Raw genomic sequence first — 12,563 nt, forward strand, 5'->3', positions numbered from 1 at the left:
ACCACAGGGTATCACCTACACTACCCCCGCCCTGTCCTTCCTCGGTAACTTGTCCTTTACCCTCATAAGGGCACCCTTAAGAGCGAAGACCGGTTTTAAACATACCCTCACTCTTGCCGCTCTCAATACTTTGCCGATCCTCTGCGATACACCCGGTATAAAAGGAAGAACCCAAATCCCCCTGAGTTGTTCTTTCGGTCCGAGCCTGTTGTGTGGGCCATTTGGATCGTTCTCCTTTTAGGTAGCAAGCTATCCAGGTAACCGTTAGCCCTAAAAACACTCTGAAGATGGTCCACCTCTCTCATGTCGTCGTCGACGGTGGATGGTATTTCACGTGCTCTTTTTGAAAGGGTGTGCACCACCAATCTTTTTTGCTCCAATGGATGACAGGAATCCAAATTGAGGTAGCGGTTGAGTGTGTGTGGGCTTTCTGTCATCCACTCCCCCCCCCTCCACAACCACCCTCCCTTCCCCCACCTCTTTACCGCACATGGTCATTTTTACCAATTTTAATGATACTGGTGCAAATTATTTATTACATGCAGTTAATGGTGCTCTTGATTACACCTGTTCGAGTTTACTTGCAGTGCGAGTGACCGATTACTACCTCCGCCACCGAAGGTGAAGGAGGTTATGTTTTCAACCCTTTCTGTCTGTTTGTCTGTTTGTGTGCACGATATCTCAAAAAGTTGTGGACAGGATCACTGTGTGACAAGGACGAACCGATTAGATTTTGGTGAAGATCCTGATCCGGATCCGACGACGAGAATTTTTTAACTGATTCTTCACCATTGAGAGATGGGGTGAAACGGATATGTAGCATGATGTCTCAAAAAGGTTGTGGACGGATTCGGACGAAATTTGGTGGACCCGTTGGGTGTTTGACACGAACAAGCCGATTCGATTTTGGTTCAGGACCGGATGCAGATCTGGCCTATCGATGGGATACAAAACGTAAACCGTTCAGCTTAGCCGAGGTGTGCTCTCCACCGAGTGCCATTGCAGTTACATCATGTTTCGCCTTCTGAAACTATATCACACTCCTTACTGCCTTTCGCTTCAACCTCTTACACCTTATTATTTAAAACCCCTCACGTTGGCAATGGTTAAACCCATACTTTTCTTACCTGGCCTTACCTTAGCAATCATGTTCTCAGTTTAGTTGTAGTTCCTCCCTTTTTAACCTCTCCACACGACTGTAGCCTAAAAAAAGCCTCAATTTCCTCCTCCTTACTCTTGTGGCTCCACAAGAACTATTATGGCTTATCCTCCTTATTGAGGCTCCATAAAAAAGCCTCGATTTCCTCCTCAACTCCCACCTTGTTCTTACTCCTTTGAAACAACTCGCAACTCTTTCATTACCAGATTGGTCTTTGAACACGGGGATCGAGGAACCCGTGGCCATCCGTCATACGTCATTGTTAATAATGTTGCCTGCCATGAAGGAATGGGATGCTCCCAAGGTAAAGATTCAACAAGCTGGCTTTCTGTCAATGTTAAACTTCTGTGGGCACTTAATTGAACGATCTGGACTGTTTATGGTGTCCTCAACTGCCGAGTTCATCGTTAACTTATTGAAGAGCGTAATTTCGAAACTCACCACGACCTGCTCATCACCTAAACACACACTGCCATTCCTCTTCACAAATCCATTCCTGTTCCTCATCATTCTCTCCATCTTTCTGACCAATGTTCCGATTCGATGAACCAGAAACTTAAGAAGCTCAACCAAAGAAACCATGGGTCTTGTATGAACACCGGCTTTCTGGATGTCTTGGTAGTGTGTAAATTATTGAGGTATTCCTGATAACAACGTGGACTATCCATCATACAGCTGTTCTGTACTGTGGCTGAAAGGTTGGACCCTTGGAGTCTTTGTTCGAAAACAAAATATCCAGTTGTGGCTTTTGCCATTTTACGATAATCACATATTTCAAACGTACAGTATATCCCGCGTACACTCGGTTCTTCCTTAACCTCATCTGTGAACGCAGCCGACCACATTCATCAAACTCTGGTTCTACACGCGCTTACTGCCATACCCCATGTTCAATTCACCAACTTCCTCTTTTCCAGTTGAAACAACACCATCACCACCACGCCCATCGACCAGCACTGCTGTGATTGTGCTGTCTGTGCTCCTGAGTCTGGTTTTAGCCGGTTGTTTGGCAGCTGCTGCATTTGTACTCCACAAGAAATTCTACAGGTGAGTTCGGCACAACAGATCCGTTTTCCTATTGTGTTCCTTTATTTTCTTGCACACAAATTTCAGCCTTCAAATTTTGTTTTATCCTGGCATAGCTTCACAAAACGATGAATTCCCTGTAATATCAGCCATGCTGAAAGGTTGAATGAAGACTTATTCATTCCTTGAACTTGAATCAGGTCAGCCTGCGCTTCTCAAAGAGCCGGCGACTCACCAGTCTTAAAATAGCAGCAAGTTGGTTGTTTTGAAGTTTCCTCCATTCCATTGTGTTGGATCGGGATGGGAACACGATGATATCGCTATTCTGTCGAACTGCTCCACTCGAGATGAGCTGGGGCAGTGTCACCCTGGCTTCGGGTTCGAGTCGCTTGCCTGATTCAAGGTGCTTTATTTGCGGAATGTGGGATTTGGGCGGTTACGGCGGTGATTAAGCTGTTCAAGAACTAGAAATGTATAAAGCTTACCAAGCATTTGGTTAAAAAAGAATTTTTTTTTTAAACTTTGTGTGATATTCTGATCTCATGAAAAAAGTGTTCTGTTGTATTTGATGTTCGCAGAAACAGAAATCCACAAGACGACGTTACCCACTTGCAAGATGCAGCAGCTCAGAGGTGGGTAACGATTTGATTATCAAATAATGAAAATATTCCAAACATCTCTTGGTCACCCATTTTTTTTAAAGGCTCATAATTCTAGCCTGCCCTGGTAACGTGGCACAGTGTCTCTTCGAGGGCCCCAAAGTCATCGAGTGGTGTGTCAAAACATGGGGAACGCACTTGATTTACACGTGCACCCGATGGACCCACCACTATTCCGTCTCCAAGGTCCCCCAGTTTGTTTGTGTATTTGTCACAGAAAACTAGGCGACAAAAGAAAGTCCGATGAAGAAAAAGTCTCATTTCTCAGTGCGGTTCGCATCAATGCTTCTCCTTTATTTACATCAAGAGCATTTGCGTACTTTCTCACTCTGCTCCCCAAGATGTTTGATCTTCTCAAAGCTGGGAGAAATATCCTGTCAATTTCAGCATATCTTCTGGAACAAAACCCGTGTTTGGGTTTTAAACCTGTGCCTTGTAAAATTTTGATTCCTCAGATCCCTCTCAGTCGTTTACCACGCAGCTCTCACGCACGTGAGACCCTAAATTACCCTACACACGTGAAGTGAAAAGCGGGGGTAAGCGATTGGTTCACTTTTGTCTGTCTGTCAAAAATGTTAGTTTATCATCGAGGAACAACTTTAATTGAATTGAATGTTGTATTTCAGACATGAATCGGAAAACGAATCTCGAGTTTAGCAGTACGTTGGCTCTGAATTCATCCCGATCACACATGCGCAGAGAGGAGTGAGTCTGTCTAGCAGTCCAACAAAATGTTATAAAGGACACAAATAGGCATGAAGAACGAATGTAACGTGTTAAATAAGGTGGCGTAAAAGACGCTGCGTCGGTGGTGGTAAACTTCAAAAAAAAACAACTTCTCCAACCTTTAAAATCTTTATTTTATTTCAATTTCATCTCTCTCTCTCTCTCCCCCTCTCCCTCTCTCCCTCTCCCTCTCCCTCTCCCTCTCCCTCTCCCTCTCCCTCTCTCTCCCTCTCTCCCTCTCTCCCTCTCTCCCTCTCTCCCTCTCTCCCTCTCTCCCTCTCTCTCTCTCTCTCTCTTCCTCTCTCTCCTCTCTTCCTCTTCCTCTTCCTCTTCCTCTTCCTCTTCCTCTTCCTCTTCCTCTTCCTCTCCCTCCTCTCTCTCTCTCTCTCCCCTCTCTCTCTCTCTCTCTCTCTCTCCCTCTCTCTCCCCCTCTCTCTCCCTCTCTCTCCCCTCCCCCCCGAATGCATCATTGGTTGGGACGCAGCTATGCCGCTGATGCAGTGTCCCCCTTACCAGTACACTGATGCTCATTTTGCCAACCTCGGAAGGATGACAGGCTGAGTCAACCTCCTGGTGTATTTTAATTCAGCGGCTTACGGGGCTTGAACTCAGGACCCTAGGATCCCAAGCCGCTACCCTAACCACTAAGCCAACACCAGGCATAATTATATACTTAAACACTAAATCTCCTTTTTGGAACTTTCAAAACTCTTTCGTTTAGGAATACAGTACTTGGACAAAATATGACGGCATTTTACGTCATCACGACCAATCAAATTTGCGGCTCGCAGACCCCGCCCATGTCCTTTGTTCTCAAGACTGTAAGATGTTCGATGAACTCTGTCGTTCAACACAGTGATGGAATCCATAACTGTTTCAGGAAAAAAAGGTTCTCTTTGCAAAGTCTTTGCAAAAAGGTTTGGCTGAAATATTCGGCACTGGATGTTGTTTAATTCGGTAGAATCTGCTTGGCACCAAGAAACAAGGCTTGGACCATTTATCTGATTGATGTGAACCACACCATAATCGTTCTCTCGTTTCGACGTCCATTTGCCAAAGCCTTGTGGTAGCCTTTGCACCGAGTCATCTTACCACGGCCAAGCTTGACAGAACTATGAATGTCCTTCTTGCCTGGCTGGTATTGTTCATTCCAGGAACGAAAACCTCGTCATCTTCACGTTTTCTCGAACACTTCCGGAAATCCAAGTCCCTCAGACCACGATCGAAGTAGTCCCATAGAATATTCCAGATGTACTCCAGGTCGTGCTGTGACCGTTTTTTATAAATCGAGGTTTAAATTTATAACGAGTTAAACACCTTCACTACTCTAATTTTATTCCTGAAACATGCAACACCTGAGCTACACACTCTTCCTGCAACTACATCTGTTCCAAATTTGGCTTGATTGAACACGATTCTCACCCTGTCTTGGTACATCACCAAAACACGATTGTCCTGAGAATCTCAATACGCCGCCGTGCTCAGCTGTTGACCGGTCACCTTTCTGGGACGTTGAGGAAATATTTGCTGTTTCCTTCTGACTGAAGGTAAAATGTATCCACAAATCTGTCTCTGACTGTTTATTTATTCTGTTGTTGTTGCAGCACTGCTTCAGACATTATGGGCGAACAATATGCAGATGGCTCCGTCGTCAACATGTGAAATGCAGAAAACAAAATACAGTGGAATGAAAATGCCTGATGGGAGAATGGGTTAATTAATTAGGTAGTTATTTCTTAATGAATGTGTTGAGATTGGTTTGCTTGTAATTACCGCAATAGCTGTTTTTTTGGCTTTTTCTTCAATTGGCATAATTGACTTTTTAAGTAATTCTTCACCGTTGAGAGAGGCCAAAAACGATATACAGTACCTATACAAAGTCTACACCCCCTTTCAAAAAATTTCACCTTTTGTTGCCTTATAGCCTGGAATTAAGTTACATTAAATCAGACTTTTTCTACCTTTATTTGCACATCGGAACCCACAACTTCCACGTGAAAAACAAATTCTACAAATTGCTGAAAATTAATTAAAACTACAAAACTAGAATATCTTAGTTGGTTAAGTGTTCACCCCTGTAAAAATAGCAATTGTAAATTCGCTCTCGTGTAACCAATCATCTTCAAAAAAATCACACACCAAGTTAATTGGCCTCCACCTGTGTTAAATTGAACCGATTCTGATTATTTCAGAATAAAATCAGCTGTTCCTGTCGGTTTCTTCTGCTGTGTAGTGTATTTTACAGCAAAGACTCAACCATGAGCACCAAGGAGCTTTGAAAAGACCTCTGGGGATAAAGTAGTGGAAAGGCACAGATCAGGGGATGGGGATAAAAAATATTTCAAAGACCTTGAATATCCCTTGGAGCACAGTCAAGACAATCATTAAGAAGTGGAAGGTGTATGGTACCACCAAGACCCTGCCTAGATCAGGCCTAACTGCATGACCAAGCGAGGAGGAGACCGATCAGAGAGGCCACCAAGAGGCCAATGGAAACTTTGAAAAAGCTACACGCCTTTATGGCGAAGACTGGTCACTGTGTGCATGTGACGACAATCTCTCAAGCACTCACAAGTCAAGCCTGTATAATTGGGTGGCAAGAAGGAAGCCATTCCTCAAAAAAGACCACTTTGAGTCCCGTTTGAGGTATGCAAAAATACACTCCGGAGATTCTGAATCCTGTGGCAAAGCATTTTGTGGTCTGACGAAAGCAAGATGGAACTTTTTGGCCGAAATGCAAAATGTTACAGTTGCTGCAAACCCAAAAGAGCACATCACCCAAAGAACACCATCCCTACTGTGAAGCATGATGTTTGCATCATCATGTTATGGGGATGTTTCGCATCAGCAGGGACTGGGCCACTTGTCAGGATAGAAGGGAAAATGGATGAAGAAAAATACAGAAAAATTCAACAGGAAAACCTGCTGCCCTCTGCAAGAAAGCTGAAATTGGGACAGTAGTTCACCTTTCAGCATGACAACAACCTGAAGCACACAGCCTAAGTTTCACTGGAGTGGCTAAGGAACAAAAAGATAAATATCCTTGAGTGGCCCAGTCAGAGCTCCGACCTAAATCCAATCAAAAATCTGTGGCTTGACTTGAAGATTGCTGTCCATCAACGTTCCCCATGCAACTTGACTGAGCTTGAACAGTTTTGTACAGAAGACTGGGAAAATATTGCCCAATCAAGGTGTGCAAAGTTGGCAGAGACCTATCCCAACAAACTCACAGCTGTAATTGCTATTAAAGGTGCTTCCACCAAGTATTAACTTTGGGGGGTGGGGGGGGTGAACACATATCCGACCAAGATATTCTAGTTTTTCATTTTTAATTAATTTTCAGAAATTTGTTTTTCACGTGGAAGTTGTGTTACGATGTGTAAATAAAGGTGGGAAAAGTCTGATTTAAAGCAATTTAATTCCAGGCTACAAGGCAACAAAAGGTGAAAAATTTGAAAGGGGGTGCACACTTTGTATAGGCACTGTATAGCATGACGTCTCAAAAGGTTACGGATGGATTCGGACGAAACTTAGTGGACAAGTCGGTTAGGTTAGACAAGTATGGAGATCCCTGTGCACCACCTTGTAGGGTCTCATTAACTCCTCCAACTCTTGCTTGAAAATCAGGCTGTGCTCCATAAATGGATCAACTTCCATAAAATGGTCAGCCAGATTTGAAGCAGCAAGCATTCCTTTGCTCAGGTTGCCACGAGTCATCTTGATTATTTCCACCTTATCCTCATCCTCATCACTGGAGGACTGCACCAGCTCCTCAAGGTCATCCTCAGTCAACTCCACATGTAATTCAAGGAGCTCGTCCATGTCATTATGCTGCATGGTGGTCAGCCCCTCGCCTGGCAATTCATCCACAATCCGCACAATGTGCTTCACCTCAGGATCAACTGAAGGAAAATCTTGAAAATCATTCACCGCTTCCCTCCAAAGTTTACCCCAGCAGGCGTTCAGCATTGACGGCTTCACCTCAACCACAAAATCTTTGATAATGCTGATGCAGTCGGTGATGTTGTAATTCTTCCAGCACTCCACCACTGTTACTGTCTCGTCATTCTCCATGGCATCAAAGATGGGGCTGAAAGTGTGGCGAGTGTCATAGCCTTCAAACGTAGCGATGACACCCTGGTCCATGGGCTGAAGGAGTGACGTCATTTTGGGAGGGATGAATACCACTTCAACATTGGGATGGGCAAACTGGAGTCCCTCAGGGTGGCCATGTGCATTGTCGAGGATGAGTTGCACTTTGAAGGCCAGTTTTTTGGGGGGCAAGGTACCGCTCCACCTCATGGACAAAGCCGTTGTTAAACCACTCCAGAAAGATTATACAAGTGACCCACATCTTGTGGTTAGACCTCCAAATTACAGGGAGGTGGTTCTTATTCTTGCACTTCAGAGCACAGGGGTTCCAGAGATAGGTAGAGGAGCAATGGCTTGATGAAGCAGTCCCCCGAGGCATTACCACGAAGGAGAAGGGTCAGGCTGTCCTCCATTTCCTTGAATCCTGGAGCATACTTCTGAGCCTTAAAAATGAAGGTTCTATTTGGCATGCGTTTCCAAAAAGGGCCAGTCTCATCCACGATAAACACCTGCTCCGGTCGTTAACCCTTCCCAATCAACTTCTTAAATTTTTCGGGATACAGCACAGCAGCCTGGTGATTGGTGAGGCCGATTCCCCTGTCAGTATTACGTTGTTCAGGCTGTTCCTTTTTTAAAGTTCTCAAACCAGCCCTTACTCGCTTGAAACTTTGTCTTCAACACTTCCCTCCACCAAACTTTCCACAAGGTGCTTCGACAGCCACTTGGCATTCTCGTGAATAATATTGGTACTTAAAAGCACTTTTTCTGGGCCTGGTTTTCCATCCATATATTTCGAGATTTTTCCATTTTTTTTTCTCGATTATGGTCGCACGGCATAAAAGACACTTTTGCACTTTTCGTTGTGCCACCAGCAACACTTGCCCTTATCGTAGCCTCACTCTTTTTGATTGTACGAATCGAGGATTTGTTTACCCCGATAACGCGTCCAACTGATGCTACAGTCTCCGCACGTGCTAGAATCACGTCAATACACTGAGAACACAATGGGGAAGAATTTGGAGGGAGCAGTGCTGGGAGATGTGAAGCTGGCAGAGGAATTCATGAGAACGAGGAATGATAGATGCCGCGCTGAATCACAGATTCATAAAACTCATTGCCGAATGCTGTAGTTGGTAAAATGGTATACAAAGTGGAAACCACGGTAAGCAAGGGATTGCTGTATTGTTGATAAACTGCAAAACTTTTTAATGATTTTTGTATTCCAGCCTATAATCAATATAATGCAATAATATTCCATTAATTACAACAATTTGTTCTTTGCTCTGCAATGCTTTCATTCTCCATTAAACAATTCCAACATCCTTACGATGACCGCTGGAATAATAACTGTTTGTTTCTAAAAAGAGTGTAATTTGATTTCCAAATATCTGCATCTCATAACAGTTGTGCAGGGTGACCACAAAAAACGGAACCAATCTTACCTCAAAAAACTTCCTCCATACTGATGATATCCTCTTAATTTTTGCACATGCCCAAAGTGGAGTTCAGGTATACTGTATAGTCTGCAAATTTAGATTTAGTCAAGATAGCCCCAACTTTTTCAACACGCTATGGACAATTAAAGAAAAATCGTTTTCGGTCAAAATCTACCTGAGAACGAAATCCTTCCAAAAGTCTCGAACCAAGTTCAGGGTTAGATGCTTAAGAACAACAAGAAAGGTCACAATCCATAGATGATCTCAAAACAGCAATAACTGACAAAATCCGTTCAATCACCGCAGCCGAACGTGTCGGGGAGTAATGAACATTTTTTTCCCATCAAATCCAAGTGTGCCTGCGGCGTAGAGGCAAACATCTGAGGCATACACTCTCACCTCAATGAAATCATTGACATTAAACATACACGAGGTGTGTTCAAAAATATCCAACCTTAATTTTTCGTGCGTAAACAAATGAAGCTAGGGAGTCGTGGTTTGGTGCACGTATGTAGGCGATCCTAATCCGTATGTGTGATTATTTTCCTGCTTGCAGAAGCTGTCAGTCGCCGACAGACCGCCGATGAGTGAGGAAGTGGAAGTGAGCGGTCAGATTTTCGTTTTTGACAAAATGACGGAAAAATTTGAACAACGCTACTGCATCAAATTTTGTGTAAAGCTTGGCGATTCCCAAGTGGAAACGATCCGCAAGATTCAACAGGCCTTCGGGAACGAAGCAATGGGCACCACACAGACAGAAGAGTGGTACAACCGCACATCAGTGGAAAGTGAAGCACGTTCTGGTAGGCCCTCAACATCCCGAAATGAGATCGTCATTGACCAAGTGAGGACCCTGCTGATGCAGGATCGTCGAATCACGATCAGAGAACTTGCAGACGAGGCGGGCGTCAGCATTGGATCCGTTCATTCCATTGTGACTGAGGATTTGGGCTTAAGGAGAATCTCAGCGAAGTTCGTGCCAAAGCTGCAAACGATCGAGCAGAAGCAACTCCGTTTGGAGATTGCACAGGACATGCTGGAGACTGAACAGCGATCCCAACTTCTTCAACACAGTGATCACTGGCGATGAGACCTGGGTTTATGGGTACGACCCAGAAACCAAGTTCCAGTCATCACAATGGAAGCATCCAACATCCCCGAGGCCAAAAAAAGCAAGGAAGGTCCGCAGCAATGTCAAAGTCATGCTGACCGTCTTCTTTGACTCCAGTGGCGTGGTTCATCACGAGTACGCACCACACGGCACAACCATCACCAGAGAGTACTACCAAGAGGTACTGCGTCGCCTTCGTGACGCTGTGCGACGCAAACGGCCGGACCTGTGGGCAGCGGTCAATTGGCAGCTCCATCACGATAACGTACCCGCCCATTGTTCCCATTTGATACAGAGTTTCCTGGCCAAACACAACACACCTGTGCTTCGTCAGGCTCCCTACTCTCCCGACATGGCTCCGTGTGACTTCTGGCTTTTCCCCAAGCTGAAAATGCCCCTGAAAGGGACCAGATTTCAGTCCAGAGAAGACCTCATGCGGAATTCGACGGACCAGTTGCGCGCCATCCCAAAAGAGGCGTTCCAACGCTGCTTCCGACAGTGGCAGAACCGTTGGGAGAAGTGTGTGGCAGCCCAAGGGGACTACTTTGAAGGAGATTAGTGTAAGTTTGTTGTATCTGGATACGAGTATTTTTTATGAACAAAGGTCGGATACTTTTTGAACACACCTCGTACATCTGAAACTTTCTATGGTGATCAAGCGTCATGTAAAGCAATTGTGTGTCAAAGAACATGTCATCCATCCATCCATTGGTACCACACTCTGTGCAGAGCGTTGGTGCTGCCTCAGCAGTCTCCTTGGAAATTGGGCACAATCCTCGACGGGTCACCACTCCGACACAGGATACCAACAGGCTAGCCCTCATTTTGCCAACCTCAGAAGGATGACAGGCAGTCAACCCCACCTGTTATTAATTCAACAGAAAAATGGAATTTGAACTCAGGATCCTCGGATCCCAAGCCTACCACCCTAACTATTAAGCCAACACCAGGCAGATGTCATCTATATTCTGTACAAAAAGAGATGATTGTCTGTTACCATTTTTCTCAGAGATGGCCAAACTTTCAGAGTTCCTTTAGTGAATGCCGGGGAGCGTTTTCGGCAAAAAAATTTTTTGAAAGTTGAATTTTTTTACTCGCTCTATAATGCCAAAGCCTTTGTAGCTGCAAGAAAGGTAATATTAAATGATCTCTGACCCCATTCCTTAGTGGGTGAAGGTAAGTGTTTGAGGCCCCCACAAAAAAAAAATTCAAAATGCCAATAGGATTAGAACAGCACCTGGCAATGTCAGGTACTCCTGCTTGTTTGAAATAAAGAAGGTTTATTAAATTGTATGGGTGCTGTTTTTTGTGGTCACCGTGGCAAATCAAGTTTCAATGTCACTGCAAAATTTGAGCATCAGCACGTGACCACAGCTGCCATTGAATGTATCAGCCACCCAGTGGTGTGAGCTTTGCTGCAAGCCAAGTGGTGGCCGCGTACCCTTTTGGATATGTCGAGTCTCATAGCGAGTGCTTGCAATGAGCAGGTGCTCCTGCTTGGATGCTCTTGTTGTAATGAACATAGCACCACGCCAGAATTGGCAAAACAGCAAAGATACCGGCGAGAACGAGATGCACAACTCCTCCACCTGGGTGACTACAAGAACACACACACACACACATGGAAGAGCATTGTGGGGGCAAGTGCTACTGCATCGAAGATGAACTGTACGGTTTGGTGAACCTTTGAAGCCTGTACGGTTTAATATCCATCATTACTCTGCTTATTTCAACAGAGGCTTTTCCAACACATCTCTCGAAATGGCTTTCAATGTGAAATTGGCCGAAGCATCATTACGTTTGAACAACGATGATTTACTGAAACTCGTGAACACCATTTCATTCAGTGAATCACATGTCAAATCATCATCAAGAAATTGCTGATTATAATTATTGCTTTACCATTGCAAACATGTGGACGATAACCTTGGCTCAAGCACAAGCGACATCCTTCTTTGTGACGTGTAATGTTCATGATAATCAGCAATTGTCACAACAAAAGGTGTAAATCGAAACGCCTTGTTGCAGGTTGCGTGATTACTGAGGAGTGGGGTTGTGCTATCAATGCGGTGCTTCCATGGATTACAGCCAAATGCATCGACACCCGATGACCTACTCTTTTCAAAAGTTACCAAGCAATATTTTGTGTCCACTGGCGAGTGCTAGCGAACAAGACAACCAGCTTCACCCCAACTTCAAAGTACAGCACTCTATGAGGCAATGCACTTGCCCGAGTTTTTTTAGAAAAGGTGTGATGGAGCGCCCGGCCCCGCTAAACAACATGGCGGTTTCCATGGAAACAATGCTATCGTGGTACTCCAACAAATGGTGTCTGGGCCGTCCTTTTCAGTTTT

General features: G+C 44.6%; 2 protein-coding genes across 3 annotated transcripts in view; one reads left to right on the forward strand and one right to left on the reverse strand.

The window, feature by feature from the left end:
• The window catches only part of LOC147010159 (tolloid-like protein 2), a 113,145-nt gene extending 104,157 nt beyond the window's left edge, over nucleotides 1-8,988 (forward strand). Inside the window, exons 17-19 of the mRNA XM_085860772.1 lie at nucleotides 2,077-2,206; nucleotides 2,764-2,817; nucleotides 5,175-8,988. Coding sequence (XP_085716898.1) covers nucleotides 2,077-2,206; nucleotides 2,764-2,817; nucleotides 5,175-5,232 — 242 coding nt within the window. The 3' untranslated portion in view covers nucleotides 5,233-8,988. The remainder of the gene's footprint in view (nucleotides 1-2,076; nucleotides 2,207-2,763; nucleotides 2,818-5,174) is intronic.
• The window catches only part of TMEM220 (transmembrane protein 220), a 144,384-nt gene that overhangs the window by 95,002 nt on the left and 36,819 nt on the right, over nucleotides 1-12,563 (reverse strand). Inside the window, exon 6 of one of the 2 annotated variants that reach the window (XM_085860774.1) lies at nucleotides 6,724-11,806. The exons of the other annotated variant lie outside the window; for it this stretch is intronic. Within the exon in view, the coding sequence (XP_085716900.1) occupies nucleotides 11,671-11,806 (136 nt within the window). The 3' untranslated portion in view covers nucleotides 6,724-11,670. Of the gene's footprint in view, nucleotides 1-6,723; nucleotides 11,807-12,563 lie in introns of those variants that run through there. 2 annotated transcript variants of the gene reach the window in all.

The sequence above is a fragment of the Eptatretus burgeri genome, chromosome 17 (genome assembly GCF_056783735.1).
Source record: "Eptatretus burgeri isolate ZD-2024b chromosome 17, Ebu_testis_v1, whole genome shotgun sequence".
NCBI classification, from domain to species: Eukaryota; Metazoa; Chordata; class Myxini; order Myxiniformes; family Myxinidae; genus Eptatretus; species Eptatretus burgeri.